Here is a 23,678-nt window from a genome sequence, read left to right as displayed (position 1 = left end):
TGGGACCCCTTGGGGGGGTCCAGGACCCCTCAAAGTTCCCAGACCCCTCAAGGTTCTGGGACTCCTTAAGGTTTTGGGACCCCCCAAGATTTTGGGCACCCCTCAAGGTTCCAGGACCCCCCAAAGTTCCAGGACCCCTCAAGGTTCTGGGACCCCTCAAAGCTTTGGAACCCCTCAATGTTCTGAAACCCCCCCAAGATTTTGGGACCCCCCAGGTTTCTGGAACCTCTTAAGGTTTTGGGACCCCTCAAGGTTCTGAGATCCCTCAAGATTTTGGGACCCTCAAAGTTCTGGGACCCCCCAAGACTTTGGGACCCCCCAAGACTTTGGGACCCCCCAAGATTTTGGGACCCCCCAAGGTTTCGAGTCCCCTCAAGATTTTGGGACCCCTCAGGGGGGTCTGGAACCCCTCAAAGTTCTGTGACCCCTCAAGGTTTTGGGACCCCTAAAAGTTTTGGGACCCCTCAAGGTTCTGGAACCCCTCAAGGTTCTGAGACCTCCCAAGATTTTGGGACCCCCCAAGATTCTGGAACCTCTTAAGGTTTTGGGACCCCTCAAGGTTCTGAGACCCATCAAGGTTTTGGGACCCCCCCAAGATTTTGGGACCCCCCAAGATTTTGGGACCCCCAAAGGTTTCGAGCCCCCTCAAGATTCTGGGACCCCTCAGGGGGGTCTGGAACCCCTCAAAGTTCTGGGACCCCTCAAGGTTCTGGGACCCCCCAAGATTTTGCGGCACTCAGAGTTCTGGGACCCTCAAGGCTTTGGAACCCCTGAAGGTCCTGAGATCCCCCAAGATTTTGGGACCCCAAAAGGTTCTGGGACTCCCCCAAGACATTGGGACCCCCCAAGATTTTGGGACCCCCCAGGGTTTCGAGCCCCCTCAAGATTCTGGGACCCCTCAGGGGGGTCTGGAACCCCTCAAAGTTCTGGGACCCCTCAAGATTTTGGGGCCCCTCAAAGTTCTGGGACCCCTCAACGTTTTGGGACCCCTAAAAGTTTTGGGACCCCTCAAGGTTCTGAGACCTCCCAAGATTTTGGGACCCCCCCCAAGATTCTGGAACCTTTTAAGGTTTTGGGACCCCTCAAGATTTTGTGACCCTCAAAGTTCTGGGACCCCCCCAAGACTTTGGGACCCCCCAAGACTTTGGGACCCCCCCAAGGTTTCGAGTCCCCTCAAGATTCTGGGACCCCTCAGGGGGGTCTGGGACCCCTCAGGAACTCGGGAGGAGCAGCAGGAACCCCAAAACCCCCAAAATCACCACGGCCAAAACCTTCCATGCGAAGTTTCCTTTATTTATTTTCAAGTTGACGAAGAACAATATCGATAACGACTGGGTCGAGTAAGGCTATTTTCCTTTTTTTTTTGAATTTTTTTAAATATTTTTTTGTTATTTTTACCCCCCCTCCCATCTTTTTGTCCCCCCTGCACGAGAAGAGGAGGGAGGACGAGGCCCGGACGAGACACGGACCAGCACAAGGAGGAGTTGCTTGTACCTGACAGGTGATGATGAGGTTTTTTTTTGTATATTTATTTTATTTTTTTGTGTGTTTTTATGTATTTTTTTTTTGTCCTGTCGGCATCAAAGGAACATTTATGTGCATAAAATACAGAGGTGCAGCATTGACACGGAGGATATTAAAGACACAGAGTTGCTACAGATGCCTTAGAGACGTTTCCCCCCATCCCCTCCAGCCTCACCCCAAAATTCCAGGGATTTTAGGGCAGCTCCAGAGCTCCCCGCGATGTTTTGGGTGAGCCTCGGCTTTTTTTTTTAATCATTTTTTAACAAGTTTTGTGATTTTTATTGGTTTTTTTTAATACATCTCCTTTCACTGCCGAGCCCAGAAAATTCCAGCCAGGAGAAGAGGATTGAACAGCTCCTTGTGTCCTTGGAGAAAAGGGAAAAAAGAAAGAAAAGGAGGAAAAAATGGGGGAAAAAAGGGAAAAAGAAAAAGCTGAACTGAGGAATCCACGCGTCCGTGCCGGATCCGGTGGGAAGGGGTCGGGTTTTTATCCTTTGGTTTCTCACTGAAGGCAAAGGGGGGATCCCACCCCGACATTCCCACCCCGCGGAACATCGGGATAAAACCAGGGAATATTCGAAATAATAACCATTAAAAAATAAAGAATTGAAACCGGTTCTTCCTGGGGTCTCTGCTGTCGTGGGTTTGGGGTTTGCCTCGTTCCTCCCCGTGCTGGGAATTGGGATCTGCACGGAGCTCCCCAAAAACGGGACCAACCTCAAAGCGATTCCCCGTTTTTGGAGATTTTTTTGTGGGGTTTTTTTTGTGGTTTGTTTTTTTTGCTTGGCTTTTTAGTGCTATGCTGATTTTTTAAATTTATTTTTTTAGTTTTTTAATTTTTGGATCTGCCGGATTCCAGCCCCGGATGAGGCCGGGGGGGGGTGGGGCTGCTCCTGTGGGATTGGGAGGAGTGGGAGGGGAGAGGGAGGGAGGGAGAGGGAGGGAGAGGGAGAGGAGGGAGAGGAGGGAGAGGGAGGGGAGAGAGGTGAGAAAAAGTGGGAGAGGGAGGGGAGGAGAAAGAAGGGAGAGGGAAGGGAGAGGGAGAGGGAAGGGAAAGGAGGAGGGAGGGGAGAGGGAAGGGAGAAGAGGAAAACGGGGGGGGAGGGATGGGGGGGCAGGGACGGGACAAAGGGACAGGAGAGGGACAGGGGGACAGGAACGGGACAGGGACGGGACAGGGACGGGACAGGGACGGGACAGGGGGACAGGGCTGGAGGCGACAGGAGCGGGACCGGAGTGGGACGGGAGGGGACAGGAGAGGGACAGAGGGACAGAGGGACAGGAGCGGGACAGAGGGACAGAGGGACAGGAGCGGGACACGGGGACAGCAGGACACGCTTCCCTAACAACCCGAAGCTCCCGTGGCCGGGGAGTGGCGGCAGCAGCGGCGCCGGGGCTGTCCCTGGGATGTCCCCGGGCTGTCCCTGGGATGTCCCGGGCTGTCCCTGGGATGTCTCTGGGCTATCCCGGGCTATCCCGGGCTGTCCCTGGGCTATCCCGGGCTATCCCGGACTGCCCCCAGCTGTCTCTGGGCTATCCCCGGCTATCCCGGACTGTCCCGGGCTGTCCCTGGGATGTCCCTGGGCTATCCCGGGCTGTCCCAGACTGCCCCAGGCTGTCTCCAGTAGTCCTGGGCTGTCCCTGTGTTGTCCCCAGGCCATCCCCCGGCTATCCCGGACTGCCCCAGGCTATCTCAGGCTGTCCCTGTGTTGTCCCCAAGCTGTCCCCAGGCTATCCCGGGACTGTCCCGGTACATTCAGTGTTTGTCCCTATGCTGTCCCGGCACTGTCCCTCTCCGGTCCCCAGGCTGTCCCGGTCTGTCCCGGTCTGTCCCGGGCCTGTCCCGGTCCGGCCCGGTACATTCAGTGTTTGTCCCTATGCTGTCCCGGCACTGTCCCTCTCCTGTCCCCAGGCTGTCCCGGTCTGTCCCGGTCTGTCCCCAGGCTATCCCGGTCTGTCCCGGTCTGTCCCGGTCTGTCCCCAGGCTATCCCGGTCTGTCCCGGTTTATCCCGGTCTATCCCGGTCTGTCCCGGTCTATCCCGGTCTGTCCCGGTCTGTCCCGGTCCGTCCCGGGCCTGTCCCGGTACATTCAGTGTTTGTCGCAGGTCTATGGCTCAGGGGCGGCGCCCCTCGCTGGGCAGTGGCAGTGCAAAAACTCCCGCTGACTTCCAAATGCAAATTCCCATCATTAATATCATTAATATCATTATTATTATTATTATTTGTGCTGTCGGGTTCTTTTTTTTTATTATTTTTTTAATTCCTTCTTTTTTAACTTTTTTTTTAAACATTTTTCATTTTTTTTCTTCCCTCTCTCTCAAAACCACAACTTCCCTTTGTCCATTCACTCCCTAAAAACGAACTTTTTTTTGGGTTTTTTACTCTTTTTTCACCTTTCTCTCTTCAATCCCAACTGCAAAAATAAAGCCAAAGCCACTCTCGCTGGGAACCCAGACTCATCCTTTTTTTTTTTAACAAAAGTGCTTATTACTTGAACCAAGTGCTTTGGACCAAAGGGCGGGAGAGAAACTTCCATTTTTTTTCCTTTTTTTTTTTTGCATTTTTTTTGTCGGAAAAGGAATCTGAGTGCTCCAAACCAGGCGAAATAAATTTCATTAAATGGTCCAACTTTGGCATAAAGGGATGGAAAATTTGGGGGGAGTTCAGGGCAGTGGAAGTTTCCCTCCATCCCTTTTTATTTTTAAATTTTTTTTTTTTGTATTATTATTATTATTATTTTTTACAATGCACCGGGGAAAACCATCACCAAAAAAAAAAAAATTAATTAAAATAAAAAAAAATCCAATCTCGTTTAGCAAAATAAATGCAATTATTACCAACCACTTTTGATTATTAATGACTTCAATTGTCAAGCTGTGCTGTCGACGAGAACGATACGGAATTAAAGGAGAACAAGACTGGGACACCCCAAAAAATAAAAAAAAAGGCCACAAAATCACCAAATTCCCCCCGTTTTTTCTTTTTTTCCCCACCCCTCTCCCCTCCTGGATGCGCTGCTGGAACCTCGTTTCCCCTAATTAGCATCAGTGTTAATTAATAATAATAAAATATTATTATTAATAATGGGATTAGGGTTATTTGGAGGATTATTTGGATTATTTGGAGGATTATTTGGATTATTTGGAGGATTATTTGGGTGGGGAAGCCCTTTTGGAGTTGATTGTCTCAGAGTGGAGGTGACACTTTGGGGACAAGGCCAGCAGGGAGGGCAAAATGGGAAAAAAACCCCAAAAAAATCAAAAATAACCCCAAAAAAACCCCCAAAATAACCCCAAAAAAAACCCCAAAATAACACCTGAAATAAATGAAAAAATCCCCCAAAAAATCAAAATAAAACCCCAAAAAGGACACCTAAAATAAATGAAAAAAATCCCAAAAAATCAAAATAAAACCACAAAAAGAACACCTAAAATAAATGAAAAAATCCCCCAAAAAATTAAAATAAAACCCCAAAAAGAACACCTAAAATAAATGAAAAAAAATCCCAAAAAATCAAAATAAAACCCCCAAAAGAACACCTGAAATAAATGAAAAAAATAAAAAAAAATCAAAATAAAACCCCAAAAAGAACACCTAAAATAAATGAAAAAAATCCCAAAAAATCAAAATAAAACCCCAAAAAGAACACCTAAAATAAATGAAAAAAAAAATCCCAAAAAAATCAAAATAAAACCCCAAAAAATCCCAAAAAATCAAAATAAAACCCCAAAAAGAACACCTAAAATAAATGAAAAAAAATCCCAAAAAATCAAAATAAAACCCCAAAAAGAACACCTGAAATAAATGAAAAAAATCCCAAAAAAATCAAAATAAAACCACAAAAAATCCCAAAAAATCAAAATAAAACCCCAAAAAGAACACCTAAAATAAATGAAAAAAATCCCAAAAAATCAAAATAATACCCCAAAAAGAACACCTAAAATAAATGGAAAAAATCCCAAAAAAATCAAAATAATACCCCAAAAAGAACACCTGAAATGAGAAAAGCAGAGTTTTCCATGTGCTGGTAAAAAGGGTGAGAAATTTGGAGGGCAGGGTGGAAATGGGAAAATTCCCATCCTGGAAAGGTGGGAATGCCCTAAAAATCCCCCAAAAAATCCTCCCAAAATCCCCCAAAAATAAAAAAAAAAATCCCAAAAAAATAAAAAAAAACAAACCCCAAAAATCCTCCAAAAATCCCAAAAAATCCCCCCAAAAATCCCAAAAAAATCCCAAAAATTCCTCAAAAAATCCCCCCAAAATCCCCCAAAAATCCCAAAAAATCCTCAAAAAATCCCCCCAAAAATCCTCCAAAGTTTCCCCAAAAATCCCAAAAAATCCTCAAAAAATCCCCCCAAAATCCCCAAAAAATCCCCCAAAAAATCCCCCAAAAAATCCCAAAAAATCCCCCCAAAAATCCCAAAAAAATCCCAAAAAATCCTCAAAAAATCCCCCAAAAATCCCCAAAAAATCCCAAAAAAACCTAAAAAACCCCCAAAATCCCAGGGTTTTGGGACAGGGGATTGGGGGATTTCCTGCTGGGAAAAGGGAAGGAGCTGCAGGAAAATGTAAACAACTTCTCGGGGGTTTTGTGGTTTTTTTTTTCCAGTTCTCTTCCGTGAAATATTGAAAAAGAAATATAAAATAAAAATAAAAATAAAAATAAAAATAAAAATAAAAACAAAACAGTGCCAGGGTTCCCCCAGAACAGCTCCCCAAGGGGAGCCACCTTCATCTCTAAATGCTTGAAAAAGAAAATAAACAGCAACAAAAAAATCGAATTTTGGTTCCAGAAATGCCCTTTTCCCCAAATTCCCGGAATTCCTGCAGCCCCTTCTCCTCTGCACCCCCTCTTTGGCTGGGAGCAGACTCTGGGAAGGAGGGAAAATTTCATTTTTGATGCTGTCACAGCAATTCAGAAGGAAAAAATCCAAAAAAATCAACGAACAGTGCAACACTCTCGGATGCTCCCAACCTGCAGCAGAGCCAGGAGTCCCAAAAAATTCAAATTAAAACAAAAAATAAGAACCCAAACCAAAAAAACAATGATCCCCCTCCCAAAATCTGCATCCCAAGCAAATCAAGGACTTGCAAGTGCATTTGTTTCTTAGGGAAGGCGAAAATGTTGAATTTTCTTTTTTTTTAAACGGTTTTTGTTGGTTTTTTTTAAAGGTAAATGCTCGTTTCTCTAGAAAGAATTCTCTTTTTTTTTAAAAAGAAAAAATAAACAACCAACGCTGACTCTCTCATGGGAATGGCCACACAAACAAGGGGGAAAAAAAGCGATTTTTAGGATTTTTAGGATGGGATAAATTGGGAAAAGGAGGGGAAAAAACAAAAAAAACCCAAAAAAAAGGGAAACAAGAGAATCCCTAAAGTGCCGGGGTGGGGGAGGCTCCGGCGGGGCACCCGATCTCCTGGGTTTGGTTCCCCTAAAACGAGCTGCCAAGGGTTTGCAGTGCTGGGTTCAGGGGATTTGGGGCTTTTCAAGGGGTTTTTTTGGAGAGGAGAGGAGAGGGGAGGGGGGATTCCCACCCTGGCTGGAGATAAATCCCTGGATTTCCAAATTCCTAAATCCCCAAATTCCCACGTTTCCAAATTTTCACATTTTTAAATTCCCGAATTTCCAAATTTCCAAATTCTCAAATCCCCAAATTTCCAAATTTTCACATTTCCAAATTCCCAAATTTCCAAATTCCCAAATCCCCAAATTTCCAGATTTCCAAATTCCCAAAATTCCAAATTCCCAAATTTCCACATTCCCAAATTCCCAAATTTCCAAATTTTCACATTTCCAAATTTTCACATTTCCAAATTTTCACATTTCCAAATTCCCGAATTTCCAAATTTCCAAATTCTCGAATTTCCAAATTTCCAAATCCCCAAATTTTCAAATTTCCAAATTCCCAAATTTCCAAATCCCCAAATTTCCAAATCCCCAAATTCCCAATTTTCCAAATTCCCAAATTCCCAAAATTCCAAATCCCTGAATCCTCAAATTTCCAAATTCCCAAATCCCCAAATTCCCAATTTTCCAAATCCCCAAATCCCCAAATCCCCAAATTCCCGAATCCCCAAATCCCCAAATCCCCAAATTCCCAAATCCCCAAATCCCCAAATTCCCAAATCCCCACCCCGGCCGAGAGTCTGGGTTTGTCCTGACCCCAGCTGAACTGAGGGTGCGAGGGGAAGGGAATTCCTGGGATTTGCTGGGGGGAAATGCTGGGAATGAAACGAAAACCACAATGAACTTTTGTTCCCTTGGGAAGGGAAGAAAAACTCTGGGAAGGAAAATGTGGGAATGAAAGGAAAACGTTGGGAATGGAACAGAAACGTTGGGAAGGGAACAGAAACACTGGGAAGGAAACAAAAACGTTGGGAAGGAAACAGAAATATTGGGAAAGGAACAAAAACATTGGCAAGGAAAATTTGGGAATGAAACAAAAACTTTGGGAATGGAACACCGGGAATGAAACAAAAATGTTGGGAAGGAAACAGAAACATTGGGAAGGGAACAAAAATGTTGGGAAGGGAACAAAAATGTTGGGAAGGGAACAAAAATGTTGGGAAGGGAACAAAAACATTGGGAAGGGAAGAAAAACTCTGGGAAGGAAAATTTGGGAATGAAACAAAAACTTTGGGAATGGAACACCGGGAATGAAACAAAAATGTTGGGAAGGAAACAGAAACATTGGGAAGGGAACAAAAATGTTGGGAAGGGAACAAAAATGTTGGGAAGGGAACAAAAATGTTGGGAAGGGAACAAAAACATTGGGAAGGGAAGAAAAACTCTGGGAAGGAAAATTTGGGAATGAAACAAAAACTTTGGGAATGGAACACCAGGAATGGAACAAAAATGTTGGGAAGGAAACAGAAACATTGGGAAGGGAACAGAAATATTGGGAAGGGAACAAAAATGATGGGAAGGAAAGAGAAACACCAGGAATGAAATAAAATTCCTGGGAATGAAACAATAACGCTGGGAAGGGAACAAAAACTCTGGGAAGGAAACAAAAACTCCGGGAATGAAACAGCAGGAATGAAACAAAGATGCCAGGGAGGAAACAGAACTGGGAGGGAAACAAAAGCACCGGGGAGGAAATGGCTCCCAGCAACCCCCGAGGGAAAAATCCAGCAGCACCTGCCTGGTGCCAGCCCAAATCCTGCCCCTTCCATGCCAGGGATGTGCCAGCCCAAATCCTGCCTGCCCAAATCCTGCCCCTTCCATGCCAGGGATGTGCCAGCCCAAATCCTGCCCCTTCCATGCCAGGGATGTGCCAGCCCAAATCCTGCCTGCCCAAATCCTGATCTTTCCATGCCAGGGATGTGCCAGCCCAAATCCTGCCTGCCCAAATCCTGCCCCTTCCATGCCAGGGATGTGCCAGCCCAAATCCTGCCCCTTCCATGCCAGGGATGTGCCAGCCCAAATCCTGCCCCTTCCATGCCAGGGATGTGCCAGCCCAAATCCTGCCTGCCCAAATCCTGCCCCTTCCATGCCAGGGATGTGCCAGCCCAAATCCTGCCCCTTCCATGCCAGGGATGTGCCAGCCCAAATCCTGCCTGCCCAAATCCTGCCCCTTCCATGCCAGGGATGTGCCAGCCCAAATCCTGCCCCTTCCATGCCAGGGATGTGCCAGCCCAAATCCTGCCTGCCCAAATCCTGCCAGCCAGGGAGGGTTGGGAAGGTACCAGGAACCTGCCAGCCCAAATTGTGCCAGCCAGGGAAGGTTGGGAGGGCACGGGGGATGTGCCAGCCCAAATCCTGCTCCTTCCATGCCAGGGATGTGCCAGCTCAAATCCTGATCTTTCCATGCCAGGGATGTGCCAGCCCCAATCCTCTCCTTTCCATGCCAGGGATGTGCCAGCCCCAGTCCTGCTCCTTCCAGCCCTGCCCAGCCAGGGAGGATTGGCAGGGCACAGGGGCACATTTTGCCAGCCCCAATCCTCTCCTTTCCATGCCAGGGATGTGCCAGCCCCAATCCTGTCCTTTCCGTGCCAGGGATGTGCCAGCCCCAATCCTGTCCTTTCCGTGCCAGGGATGTGCCAGCCCCAGTCCTGCCCCTTCCAGCCCTGCCCAGCCAGGGAGGACTGGCAGGGCACAGGGGCACATTTTGCCATCCCAAATCCTCTCCTTTCCGTGCCAAGGATCTGCCAGCCCCAATCCTCTCCTTTCTGTGCCAGGGATGTGCCAGCCCCAGTCCTGCCAGCCAGGGAGGATTGGCAGGGCACAGGGGCACATTTTGCCAGCCCCAATCCTGTCCTTTCCGTGCCAGGGATGTGCCAGCCCCAGTCCTGTCCTTTCCATCCCAGGAACGTGCCAGCCCAAATTGTGCCAGCCAGGGAAGGTTGGGAGGGCACAATGGATGTGCCAGCCCCAATCCTGTCCTTTCCGTGCCAGGGATGTGCCAGCCCCAATCCTCTCCTTTCCGTGCCAGGGATGTGCCAGCCCCAGTCCTGTCCTTTCCATCCCAGGGATGTGCCAGCCCCAGTCCTGTCCTTTCCATCCCAGGGATGTGCCAGCCCCAGTCCTGTCCTTTCCATCCCAGGGATGTGCCAGCCCCAGTCCTGTCCTTTCCATCCCAGGGATGTGCCAGCCCCAGTCCTGCCCCTTCCAGCCCTGCCCAGCCAGGGAGGGCGCAGGGCACGGGACTGGCACAGCCCTGGCCCCATCGGGACCACACAAAACCCCGAACTCTTGGCCTCACCCCCACCCACCCCAGGCTGGGCCCGCCCGGTCTTGTTCTCCTTTAAAGTGCCCTATATTTATAGAATTTCTAAATAAATAGAATAAGATATCAGGTCACCCGTGGCCGGGGGGAGGGAGGTCACTCCGAGTAGCAGCCGTCCAGGCCGATGGCGCTGTGGCGCTCCTTGGAGTAGGGGCAGGAGGAGCCGTTCGGCAGCGCCCCGCAGGCCGGCACCGGCAGCGCCCCGCGGGCCGGCACCGGCAGCGCCCCGCAGGCCGGTACCGGCAGCGCCCCGCAGGCCGGCACCGGCACCGGCAGCGCCCCGCAGGCCGCCGCCGCCGCCGCCTTGGCCGCGATGCCGCAGTTCGTGAGGAGGCTGAGGCTGAAGGAGCCGAGCGCGTCCTTGGGCGGGAAAGGCTTCATGGTGGAGAGGATCAGTGCCAGGCAGTCGGCCACGTCCTTGTTGGGGGCACACGCCAGGGCTGGGGTGTGACCTGAGGGACGGAGCCGGCCGTGAGGGCTGAGGGACTGGGAAATGGCGTGTGGGGTTGGGAATGGCGTGTGGGGTTCTTGGGGTGTGGGGTTCTTGGGATGTGACCTGAGGGATGGAGCCAGCCATGAGGGGTAAGGGGTGTGGGGTTGGGAATGGGGTGTGGGGTTCTTGGGGTGTGACCTGAGGGACGGAGCCGGCCGTGAGGGCTGAGGGACTGGGAAATGGCGTGTGGGGTTGGGAATGGCGTGTGGGGTTCTGGGGGTGTGGGGTTCTTGGGGTGTGACCTGAGGGATGGAGCCGGCCGTGAGGGGTGTGGGACTGGGAAATGGCGTGTGGGGTTGGGAATGGCGTGTGGGGTTCTGGGGGTGTGACCTGAGGGATGGAGCCAGCCGTGAGGGCTGAGGGGTGTGGGACTGGGGAATGGTTCTGGGGTTCTGGGGTTCTGGGGGTGTGGGGTTCTTGGGGTGTGACCTGAGGGACGGAGCCGGCCATGAGGGCTGAGGGACTGGGAAATGGCGTGTGGGGTTGGGAATGGGGTGTGGGGTTGGGAAATGGGGTGTGGGGTTGGGGAATGGGGTGTGGGGTTGGGGAATGGGGTATGGGGTTGGGGAATGGCGTGTGGGGTTGGGAAATGGGGTGTGGGGTTGGGGAATGGGATGTGACCTGAGGGATGGAGCCAGCCATGAAGGGTAAGGGGTGTGGGGTTGGGGTGTGGGGTTGGGAATGGGGTGTGACCTGAGGGATGGAACCGGCTGTGAGGGCTGAGGGGTGTGGGGTTGGGGTGTGGGATGGGGTGTGACCTGAGGGACAGAGCCGGCCGTGAGGGCTGAGGGGTGTGAGGGGTGAGGGACTGGGAATGGGGTGTGGGGTTCTGGGGGTGTGGGGTTCTTGGGGTGTGACCTGAGGGATGGAGCCGGCCGTGAGGGCTGAGGGACTGGGAAATGGCGTGTGGGGTTGGGGAATGGGATGTGACCTGAGGGATGGAGCCAGCCATGAGGAGGTGTGAGGGGTGTGGGGTTGGGGATGGGATGTGGGATTGGGAATGGGGTGTGGGGTTGGGAATGGGGTGTGACCTGAGGGACGGAGCCGGCCGTGAGGGCTGAGGGGTGTGGGACTGGGGAATGGGGTGTGGGGTTGTGGGGTTCTGGGGGTGTGGGGTTCTTGGGGTGTGATCTGAGGGACGGAGCTGGCCGTGAGGGCTGAGGGATTGGGAATGGGGTGTGGGGTTGGGGAATGGGGTGTGACCTGAGGGATGGAACCGGCTGTGAGGGCTGAGGGGTGTGGGGTTGGGGTGTGGGATGGGGTGTGACCTGAGGGACAGAGCCGGCCGTGAGGGCTGAGGGGTGTGAGGGGTGAGGGACTGGGAATGGGGTGTGGGGTTCTGGGGGTGTGGGGTTCTTGGGGTGTGACCTGAGGGATGGAGCCGGCCGTGAGGGCTGAGGGACTGGGAAATGGCGTGTGGGGTTGGGGAATGGGATGTGACCTGAGGGATGGAGCCAGCCATGAGGAGGTGTGAGGGGTGTGGGGTTGGGGATGGGATGTGGGATTGGGAATGGGGTGTGGGGTTGGGAATGGGGTGTGACCTGAGGGACGGAGCCGGCCGTGAGGGCTGAGGGGTGTGGGACTGGGGAATGGGGTGTGGGGTTGTGGGGTTCTGGGGGTGTGGGGTTCTTGGGGTGTGATCTGAGGGACGGAGCCGGCTGTGAGGGCTGAGGGACTGGGAAATGGCGTGTGGGGTTGGGAAATGGGGTGTGAACTGAGGGATGGAGCCGGCCATGAGGGGTGAGGGGTGTGGGACTGGGGAATGGGGTTCTGGGGGTGTGGGGTTCTTGGGGTGTGACCTGAGGGATGGAGCCGGCCGTGAGGGGTAAGGGGGTGTGGGGTTGGGATGTGGGGTTGGGAAATGGGGTGTGGGACTGGGGAATGGGGTGTGGGATTGTGGGGTTCTGGGGGTGTGGGATGGGGTGTGACCTGAGGGACGGAGCGACCTGTGAGGGGTGAGGGGTGTGAGGGGGTGTGGGGTTCTGGAGGTGTAGGATGGGGAATGGGGTGTGGGATTCTGGGGGGTGTGGGATCGGGTGTGACCTGAAGGACAGAGCGAGCCATGAGGGGTGAGGGGTGTGAGGTTGGGGGGCTCTGGGGGTGGAGGATGGGGTGCGGGGCTGTGGGATGCAGTGTAGGGGTATGGGGCTGGGGGTTCATGGGATGGGGTGTGGTGTTTTGGGGTTGTGAGATGGAGTGTGGGATTGGGGGATTGTGGGGTTGTGGGATGAGGTGTGGGATGTGCAGTATGGGATGGGGTGTGGGGTGTGGGATGGGGTGTGGGGTACAGGATGGGGTGTGGGATGGGGTGTGGGGTGTGGGATGGGGTGTGGGGTGTGGGATGGGGTGTGGGATGGGGTGTGGGGTGTGGGATGGGGTGTGGGGTGTGGGACGGGGTGTGGGGTGGGGTATGGGATGGGGTGTGTCAGGGTGCTCTGGGTGGCTGTGGCTGAGCCCCTCCCGGGCTCTGGGCGCTCCCCAGGGACTCTGCAGCCCCAAGGACCCCGGGGCACACGCACCTTCTTCATCCACAGCCAGCACGGTGGCCCCGCGGCTGAGCAGGGCCTGCACCACCGAGGCCAGGCCGTTCCTCGCCGCGATGTGCAGCGGCCTGGGCAGGGACCAAGCATTACAACCCCTAAATCCCACCCTAAAACCTCACCCCAAAATCCCACCACAAAACCGCACCCAAAATCTCACCCCAAAACCCTACCACAAAACCCTATCACAAAATCCCACCCAAAACCCCACCACAAAATCCCACCACAAAACCCACCCCAAAACTCTACCACAAAATCCCACCCCAAAACCTCAGCACAAAACCTCAGCACAAAATCCCACCCCAAAACCCTACCATAAAATCCCACCACAAAACCCCACAGAGCACCCCCTGCCAAAACCTTTGAGTGGGTTCAAGGGCTCGCCCGTTCACACATTTCCCAGTTTTCCCCCATTCCCCCATTCCCAGTTCCCCAGTCCCACTCCCAGTCCCATTCCCAGTTCCCCAGTTCCCCAGTCCCATTCCCAGTTCCCCATTCCCAGTTCCCCATTCCCAGTTCCCCATTCCCAGTTCCCCAGTTCCCCAGTCCCATTCCCAGTTCCCCAGTCCCATTCCCAGTTCCCCATTCCCAGTTCCCCAGTTCCCCAGTCCCATTCCCAGTTCCCCAGTCCCATTCCCAGTTCCCCATTCCCAGTTCCCCCAGTCCCATTCCCAGTTCCCCAGTCCCATTCCCAATTCCCCCAGTCCTACCCCAGTCCCACTCCCAGTCCCATTCCCAGTTCCCCAGTCCCATTCCCAGTTCCCCATTCCCAGTTCCCCCAGTCCCATTCCCAGTTCCCCAGTCCCATTCCCAGTTCCCCATTCCCAGTTCCCCCAGTCCCATTCCCAGTTCCCCAGTCCCATTCCCAGTTCCCCATTCCCAGTTCCCCCAGTCCCATTCCCAGTTCCCCAGTCCCATTCCCAGTTCCCCATTCCCAGTTCCCCCAGTCCCATTCCCAGTTCCCCAGTTCCCCAGTCCCATTCCCAGTTCCCCCAGTCCCATTCCCAGTTCCCCAGTTCCCCAGTCCCATTCCCAGTTCCCCAGTTCCCTAGTTCCCCAGTCCCACTCCCAGTCCCATTCCCAGTTCCCCAGTTCCCCAGTCCCAGTCCCAGTTCCCCAGTCCCATTCCCAGTTCCCCCATTCCCAGTTCCCCCATTCCCAGTTCCCCCAGTCCCATTCCCAGTTCCCCAGTTCCCCAGTCCCATTCCCAGTTCCCCAGTTCCCCAGTCCCACTCCCAGTCCCATTCCCAGTTCCCCAGTTCCCCAGTCCCAGTCCCAGTTCCCCAGTCCCATTCCCAGTTCCCCCATTCCCAGTTCCCCCATTCCCAGTTCCCCCATTCCCAGTTCCCCCAGTCCCATTCCCAGTTCCCCAGTTCCCCAGTCCCATTCCCAGTCCCCCATTCCCAGTTCCCCCATTCCCAGTTCCCCAGTCCCAGTTCCCCAGTCCCCCAGTCCCAGTCCCAGCCCCCCAGCTGTGCAAACACTCACATCTGCAGAGCACTGTTACTTGCATTGATAAGGCCAAGGTCTTGGGTTTCCCCCAGGATCAACAAGGCACACTTTTCATGGCCCTGGGGACACGCGGGGACACTCAGGGCAGCAGAACCATTCCCAGAACTGTCCCCTCCCCCAGGCCACCCTGGCACCCGCTGTCCCCCACCCTTCCCTCCTCGGCATGGGCAAAGTGACCACGAGCCCCTGGTGCCACCATGGAATGGACAAAGTGACCACGAGCCCCTGGTGCCACCATGGAATGGACAAAGTGACCACCAGGGCTTGGGAGTGACCACCATGGCTTGGACAAAGTGACCACAAGCCCCTGGTGCCACCATGGGTTGGACAAAGTGACCACCATGGCTTGGGAGTGACCAGCATGGAATGGACAAAGTGACCACCATGGAATGGACAAAGTGACCACCATGGCTTGGGAGTGACCACCATGGCTTGGACAAAGTGACCACAAGCCCCTGGTGCCACCATGGCTTGGACAAAGTGACCACCATGGAATGGACAAAGTGACCACCATGGAATGGACAGTGACCACCATGGGCTGGACAAAGTGACCACCATGGGCTGGACAAAGTGACCACCATGGCTTGGGAGTGACCACCATGGGCTGGACAAAGTGACCACCATGGGCTGGACAAAGTGACCACCATGGAATGGACAAAGTGACCACCGTGGGTTGGACAAAGTGACCACCATGGAATGGACAAAGTGACCACCATGGCTTGGGAGTGACCACCATGGGCTGGACAAAGTGACCACCATGGGTTGGACAAAGTGACCACCATGGGCTGGACAAAGTGACCACCATGGAATGGACAAAGTGACCACCATGGCTTGGGAGTGACCACCATGGACTGGACAAAGTGACCACCATGGGCTGGACAAAGTGACCACCATGGGCTGGACAAAGTGACCACCATGGCTTGGGAGTGACCAGCATGGAATGGACAAAGTGACCACAAGCCCCTGGTTGCCACCATGGGTTGGACAAAGTGACCACCATGTCTTGGACAAAGTGACCACAAGCCTCTGATTGCCACCATGGCTTGGGAGTGACCACCATGGAATGGACAAAGTGACCACAAGACCCTGGTTGCCACCATGGCTTGGGAGTGACCACCATGGACTGGACAAAGTGACCACCATGGGCTGAACAAAGTGACCAGCATGGAATGGACAAAGTGACCACCATGGCTTGGGAGTGACCAGCATGGAATGGACAAAGTGACCACCACGGGTTGGACACAGTGACCACCATGGCTTGGGAGTGACCACCGTGGGTTGGACAAAGTGACCACCGTGGGATGGACACAGTGACCACGTGCCCCTGGTGCCACCCTGCCCAGGGGGACACCCAAGGGTCCCAGAGGTGCCGCCCTGCCCAGGGGGACACCGAAGGGTCCCAGAGGTGCCACCCTGCCCAGGGGGACACCCAAGGGTCCCAGAGGTGCCGCCCGCGCCGGCCGTGCCCCCACCTTGCTGCAGGCCAGGTGAAGAGCTGTGTTCTTGTTGACATCCAGCACAGTAATATTTGCTTTTGCTTGGAACAGCAGGAACTCTGCAAGGAGGAGGAGGAGGAGAACTGTGAGGAAGAGGCAAAAAATGTCCCCAGAGCCTGCCAGGAGAGGGGACAGCTGGGTCCCCTCCCCTGGGAGGAGCAGCACCTCGATGCCTCAGGTTTGGAATTTATATTTTTCAACTTTTGTGCTGCTTTAAGCTGCAGTTCTGACATTCAAGGTATGGTACCTCAGGTTTAGATTTTGTATTTTTCAGATTTTGTGCTGAAAGCTTTTCAGATTTTGTGCTTTAAGCTGTAGTTCTGACATTCATGGTCAGATCCTTAGGTTTATATTTTATATTTTTCAGATTTTGTGCCGTTTTAAGCTGTAGTTCTGACACTCATAGTATGGTACCTCGAGTTTAGATTTTGTATTTTTCAACTTTTGTGCTGCTTTAAGCTGTAGTTCTGACATTCATGGTCAGATCCTTAGGTTTAGATTTTATATTTTTCAGATTTTGTGCTGCTTTAAGCTGTAGTTCTGACACTCATAGTATGATACCTCAGGTTTAGATTTTATATTTTTCAGATTTTGTGCTGAAAGCTTTTCAGATTTTGTGCTTTAAGCTGTAGCTCTGACATCCAAGGTATGGTGCCTCAGGTGTTATATTTTATATTTTTCAGATTTTGTGCTGCTTTAAGCTGCAGTTCTGACATCCAAGGTATGGTGCCTCAGGTTTTAGCTGCTGTGGAATTGTAACATGGATGAGAAATAACAAACAGCTGAGTCTGAATGGGAACTATCATAATACAGGTAAGAGATAATAAATATTTGAGTCTGAATGTGAAATATCCTAACACAGACAAACACCTGAGTGTGAACATGAAACATCATCTCAGGAGCCTCAGTCCTGACCTCAACAGGGGCAGAAGAAGAATCCCATCCCATCCCATCCCATCCCATCCCATCCCATCCCATCCCATCCCATCCCATCCCATCCCATCCCATCCCAGTCTATCCCAGCTCCCTCCCAGCCCATCCTGGATGCTCCAAACCCCAAAACCATTTTGGGGTAAACTCCCCTGGCAGCCCAGCCCAGCCCAGCCCAGCCCAGCCCATCCCAGCTCCCTTTTAGCCCATCCTCTGCCTCCAAACCCCAAAACCATTTTGGTGTAGAACTCCCTGGCAGCCCGGCCCAGCCCAGCCCAGCCCAGCCCAGCCCAGCCCAGCCCAGCTCCCTTTCAGCCCATCCTGGATGCTCCAAACCCCAGACCCACGTTGGGCTGGCAGTGCCCTGGCAGCCCATCCCATCCCATCCCATCCCATCCCATCCCATCCCATCCCATCCCATCCCAGCTCATCCCAGTCTATCCCAGCTTGCTCCCAGCCCATCCTTTGGCTCCAGCCCCAAAACCATTTTGGTGTAGAACTCCCTGGCAGCCCAGCCCAGCCCAGCCCAGCTCCCTTTCAGCCCATCCTGGATGCTCCAAACCCCAGAACCATTTTGGGGTGGCAGTGCCCTGGCAGCCCGGGCCATCCCAGCTCCCTTCCAGCCCATCCTGGATGCTCCAAACCCCAAAACCATTTTGGGGTAAACTCCCCTGACAGCCCAGCCCAGCCCAGCCCAGCCCAGCTCCCTTTCAGCCCATCCTGGATGCTCCAAACCCCAGAACCATTTTGGGGTAAACTCCCCTGGCAGCCCAGCCCAGCCCATCCCAGCTCCCTTTCAGCCCATCCTGGATGCTCCAAACCCCAGACCCACGTTGGGCTGGCAGTGCCCTGGCAGCCCATCCCATCCCATCCCATCCCATCCCATCCCATCCCATCCCATCCCATCCCATCCCATCCCATCCCATCCCATCCCACCCCACAGACGCACCCAGTGCCGCCGTGTGCCCGTGCTCCGATGCCACCATCAGGGGGGTCCTGCCCATCTTGTCGGCCGTGTCCACCTGGGCGCGGTGGCGCAGCAGCAGCTGCAGCGCGCGGACGTTGTCTGCGAAGGCAGCGGCGTGAAGGGGGGTCCTGGGGGGAAAGACACTCAGGGCAGAGACCCGGCCGGACCGCTGCGCTCGACTCGTAGGGTTGGGTTAGAGTTTAAAATGAAGAATGGTTTAAATTCATATTTTTCATTTCATTTCATTTCATTTTTAAATTTTTATTTTATTTTTTTTCAATTTTATTTTGTTATTTTATTTTATGTTGTTTTATCTTTATTTTATTTTATTTATTTTATTTTATTTTATTTTAATTTAATTTTATTTTATTTTTTAATTTTTATTTTATTTTATGTTATTTTATTTTATGTTATTTTATTTTATTTTATTTATTTTATTTTATTTTATTTTATTTTATTGTATTTTATTTTATTTTATTTTATTATTTTTATTTTATTTTATTTTTATTGATTTGATTAATACATTATTTAATAATTTTAATTATTTTGTTACCAATTAAACTATTAATAAATCAATACCAACAAAGTGAATATAGTGAATAAAACATGAATAAATTAAAATAATGACTTAATAATAAATTGAAATATTAATGTATTAATACATTATTTAATAATTTTAACTATTTTATGACCAATTAAACTATTAATAAATCAATACCAACAAAGGGAATATAGTGACTAAAACATGAATAAATTAAAATAATGACTTAATAATAAATTGAAATATTAATGTATTAATACATTATTTAATAATTTTAACTATTTTATGACCAATTAAACTATTAATAAATCAATACCAACAAAGTGAATATAGTGAATAAAACATGAATAAATTAAAATAATGACTTAATAATAAATTGAAATATTAATGTATTAATACATTATTTAATAATTTTAACTATTTTATGACCAATTAAACTATTAATAAATCAATATCAACAAAGGGAATATAGTGAATAAAACATGAATAAATTAAAATAATGACTTAAAATAATAATAAATTAAAATATTAATTTATTAATACATTATTTAATAATTTTAACTATTTTATTACCAATTAAATTATTAATAAATCAATACCAACAAAGGGAATATAGTGAATAAACCATGAATAAATTAAAATAATGAATTTAAATAATGACTTCAAACACTAATAAATGACAATACTCATTTATAAATGAAAACCCTTTAAATTGATACCAAATTTAACCCTTTAGGTGCGCCTGGCTCCCGCTCACCTTCCTTTGGCATCTCTGCTATTCACAATCTTGGCACCCAGAGCTTCCACCAGCATTTCTGCAGCGCCCTCCTGGTTGTTAATTCTGTTAATTAAACACAGGGCAGGTCAGGAATGGCTGGGCAGAACTGCCCAAGGGCAAGGCACGGAGGTATTGCAGTTATTGGAATTCTTTTGGGGTAAAATTCCCCTTTCAGCCCAATGCAGGAGCTCCAAACCCCAGAATCATTTTGGGGTAAAATTCCCCTTTCAGCCCCTCCTGGGGGCCCCAAACCCCAGAATTCTTTTGGGGTAAAACTCCCCTTACCAGGTCTCAAAGGCGTGGAATTATTGGAATTATTTTTGGGGTAAAATTCCCCTTTTGGCCCATCCTGGGGGCTCCAAACCCCAGAATTCTTTTGGGGTAAAATTCCCCTTTCAGCCCCTCCTGGGGGCCCCAAACCCCAGAATCATTTTGGGGTGAAATTCCCCTTTTGGCCCATCCTGGGGGGCTCCAAACCCCAGAATCATTTTGGGGTAAAATTCCCCTTTTATCCCCTCCAGGGGCCCCAAACCCCAGAACCATTTTGGGATAAAATTCCCCTTTTATCCCCTCCCCAAACCCCAGAACCATTTTGGGGTAAAACTCCCCTTTCAGCCCATCCCAGGAGCTCCAAACCCCAGAATCATTTTGGGATAAAATTCCCCTTTTATCCCCTCCCCAAACCCCAAACCCTTTTGGGGTGTCACTTACACTGCACAGTGCAATGGAGTGAAGGGATTTCCTTCTAGGTACGCGAACGGGTTGTGTTCAAGTAACAATTCAAGACAATCTTCGTGCCCTGAGGAGAGAGCAGCAGCAGCTGGAGCAGCTTTTCCCTAAATCCCAAAATCCCACAGGTTGGAAAATCCCCCCTAAATCATCGAGCCCAAGCTGGGAGTGACCCCAAGCTGCCCAATGAGCCACAGACCCCAAAAAGTGCCCAAAATCCTTCCCAGGGGATTCATTTCCTACTGGCAGCAGCTTGAGGAGGTTTTTATTCCACATTTTTAATGGTTTTTGATTCCCTGAAGGAATTTAGGGTTTTGATTCCCTGAAGGACTCACGGCCCCCACAGGGATGTCCCTTCCTGATGCCTCAGTCCCACCTTCAGCCACCCCACAAATCCTGCAGGAAGCTGCTCTGGAATTGCTCCTTTCCCAGTTTCATCCTTTTTTTAAAGGATTCTGATGGGGGAAAAAAAAACCCCAAACCAAAAGGAAAAAAAACCCAAAATTTTGGAAGAGGCAGGGCAGGGTCTCAGCACTGCAAGAGGCCCAGTGCATCCAGTGCATGGGTGAGGAGGCCACCATGGAGCAAAAAAAAACCCCCAAAAAACCCAGAAAAAATAAAAACCAAACAAAAATCTCCAGAAAAAAACCCCCAAAACACAAAACAAACCAACAACAACAAAAAAACAAAGCCAAAAACTCCAAAAGAACAGGAGGACCATTTGGATTTTGGAGCAGATGAGGCTCTCACCACTGTAGGAGGCCCAGTGCATGGGCGAGCACCCGCTGTAGTCCATGACTGACCCAAAAAAACCCCCATAAAAACAAAAAAAATTCCATAAAACCCCCCCAAAAAAACCCCAAAAAAATCCAGAAAAAAACCAAAAAAACCCCAAAACCCCAAGAGAAGAGAAGAGCAGCCCCTCACCGCTGTAGGAGGCCCAGTGCATGGGCGAGTAGCCGCTGTAGTCCACCACAAAAACCCCGAAAAACCCCCAAAAACCCAGAAAAAAAACCCAAAAAAACCCCAAAAAATCCCCAAAAAAACCCAAAACCCCAAAAGAAGAGAAGAGCAGCCCCTCACCGCTGTAGGAGGCCCAGTGCATGGGTGAGCAGCCGCTGTAGTCCATGACAGACCCAAAAAACACTGCAAAAAACCTCCCTAAAATCCAGAAAGACCCCAAAAAAACCCAAAAAAATCCAGAAAAAAACCAAAAAACCCCCAAAACCCCAAGAAAAGTAGACGAGGCCCTCACCACTGTAGGAGGCCCAGTGCACGGGCGAGTAGCCGCTGTAGTCCACTATGAAACCCCCAAAAACCCCCCAAAAAAACCTCCAAAAAACCCCCCAAAAATCCCCAAAAAACCCCAAAACCCCAAGAGAAGAGAAGAGCAGCCCCTCACCACTGTAGGAGGCCCAGTGCATGGGCGAGTAGCCGCTGTAGTCCATGACAGACCCAAAAAAAACCCCAAAAAACCTAGATAAAACCCCCAAAAATCCAGAAAAAAACCCCAAAAAATCCAGAAAAAAAAAAAACACAAAAAAAAACCCCAAAAAACCCCAAAAGAAGAGGACGGCAGCCCCTCACCACTGTAGGAGGCCCAGTGCACGGGCGAGTAGCCGCTGTAGTTCACTATGAAACCCCCAAAAACCCCCCAAATAAACCCCCAAAAAACCCCCCAAAAATCCCCAAAAAACCCCAAAACCCCAAGAGAAGAGAAGAGCAGCCCCTCACCGCTGTAGGAGGCCCAGTGCATGGGCGAGTAGCCGCTGTAGTCCATGACTGACCCAAAAAACCCCAAAAAAACCCCAAAAGAAGAGAGCAGCCCCTCACCGCTGTAGGAGGCCCAGTGCATGGGCGAGTAGCCGCTGTAGTCCACGCCGGCGTCCAGCGGGTCGGTGGCCAGCGCGGCGCGCAGCAGCGCCCGCAGCGCCTCCAGGTGGCCGCAGGCCGAGGCGAAGTGGATCGGGGTGCGGCCCTTGAAGTCCCGGCACAGGACAAAGGCATCGTGGTCCAGCAGGGCAGCCAGGCAGTCCTCGCAGCCCGTCACCGCCTGCGGGGGAAGGGGCTTGTGGGTTAGTGGGGTGCCGCAGGATTCAGCTTTTTATTGTTGTTAATGTATTAAAAAATTATATACATATATATATATATATATATATGTGTATATATATATGTATATATGTGTGTATACATATATGTGTATATATATATTCATATTTTACATATTTTTCTGATTCTGTGCTGGCTTAGTGGGGTGCCTCAGGTTTTAGGTTTTTATAATTATATATATATATATATATATATATATATATATATATAAATTTTATATATATATATTTATATTTGTTATATTTTTCAGATTCTGTGCTGGCTTAGTGGAATACTCCAGGCTTTACTTTTTTATATTTTCTTATGTCTCTATCTCTATATCTCTATATCTATATCGATCTATCATCTATCTCTCTATCTCTCTATCTCTCTATCATCCATCCATCTATCTATCTATCTATCTATCTATCTATCTATCTATCTATCTATCTATCTATCTGTCTATCTATCTATCTATCTATCTAATCAATATCTCCATATCTCCACAGATCCATCGTGGTCCAGCAGGGCAGCCAGGCAGTCCTCGCAGCCCGGCACCGCCTGCGGGGAGAGGCTTGTGGGTGAGTGGTGGGCCTCAGCTTTCAGCTTTTTATAGGTTTTAACATATTAAAAAATTTATATATATATGTGTGTGTGTGCGTGTGTGTGTGTATGTGTGTGTGTGTGTGTATGTGTATATATATATTTATATTTTAAATATTTTTCTGATTCTGTGCTGGCTTAGTGGGATGCCTCAGGCTTTAGTTTTTTATATTTTTTATGCCTATATCTATATATCTATTTATCTCTATCTCTATCACATATATCCATATATATCTATATATCTACATATCTATCTACATGTATCTATACCTATTTTCTATAACTATATATATCTATCTATAGATCTATACATCTACATATCTATAGATCTGTTTCTCTATATCTACATATATCTCTATATATCTATCAATAGCTATCAATATCTATAGATCTATTTATCTATATCTAATCTATGTCTATATCTATCTATATATCTATCTATCCCTGTGTATCTATGTACCTACAGATATCTGTATCTATAGATCTATTTATCTATACCTACATATCTATATCTAATACAATTATAACATCGATATTACATCACTCTTCCCATAAGACCAAACACAGAATAAAACTTCTAAAACAACACAAACCTCCCCAGAGACCCCAGACCTCAGACCCCAGTGACCCCAGACCCCACTGACCCAGACCCAAGTGACCCCAGACCGCACTGACCCACACCCCCAGAGACCCCAGACCTCAGACCCCAGTAACCCAGACACCCAGTGACCACAGACCCCACTGACC

The 23,678-nt window shown here is 49.8% G+C and overlaps 1 protein-coding gene across 1 annotated transcript in view; it reads right to left on the bottom strand.

Moving 5' to 3' along the window:
* Positions 1-1,272: 1,272 nt before the first annotated feature.
* Positions 1,273-23,678, bottom strand: part of ANKRD52 (ankyrin repeat domain 52) — a 58,746-nt gene continuing 36,340 nt past the window's right edge. Inside the window, exons 21-28 of the mRNA XM_064401217.1 lie at positions 22,074-22,293; positions 20,223-20,310; positions 19,491-19,574; positions 18,175-18,320; positions 16,272-16,354; positions 14,776-14,858; positions 13,267-13,358; positions 1,273-10,706 (exon numbers count right to left, since the gene is read on the bottom strand). Coding sequence (XP_064257287.1) covers positions 10,351-10,706; positions 13,267-13,358; positions 14,776-14,858; positions 16,272-16,354; positions 18,175-18,320; positions 19,491-19,574; positions 20,223-20,310; positions 22,074-22,293 — 1,152 coding nt within the window. The 3' untranslated portion in view covers positions 1,273-10,350. The remainder of the gene's footprint in view (positions 10,707-13,266; positions 13,359-14,775; positions 14,859-16,271; positions 16,355-18,174; positions 18,321-19,490; positions 19,575-20,222; positions 20,311-22,073; positions 22,294-23,678) is intronic.

Source organism: Passer domesticus, chromosome 31 (assembly GCF_036417665.1).
Source record: "Passer domesticus isolate bPasDom1 chromosome 31, bPasDom1.hap1, whole genome shotgun sequence".
Classification (NCBI taxonomy): domain Eukaryota; kingdom Metazoa; phylum Chordata; class Aves; order Passeriformes; family Passeridae; genus Passer; species Passer domesticus.
The sequence above is the reverse complement of the archived record's forward strand: the minus strand, read 5'-3'. Positions and strand labels throughout refer to the sequence as shown.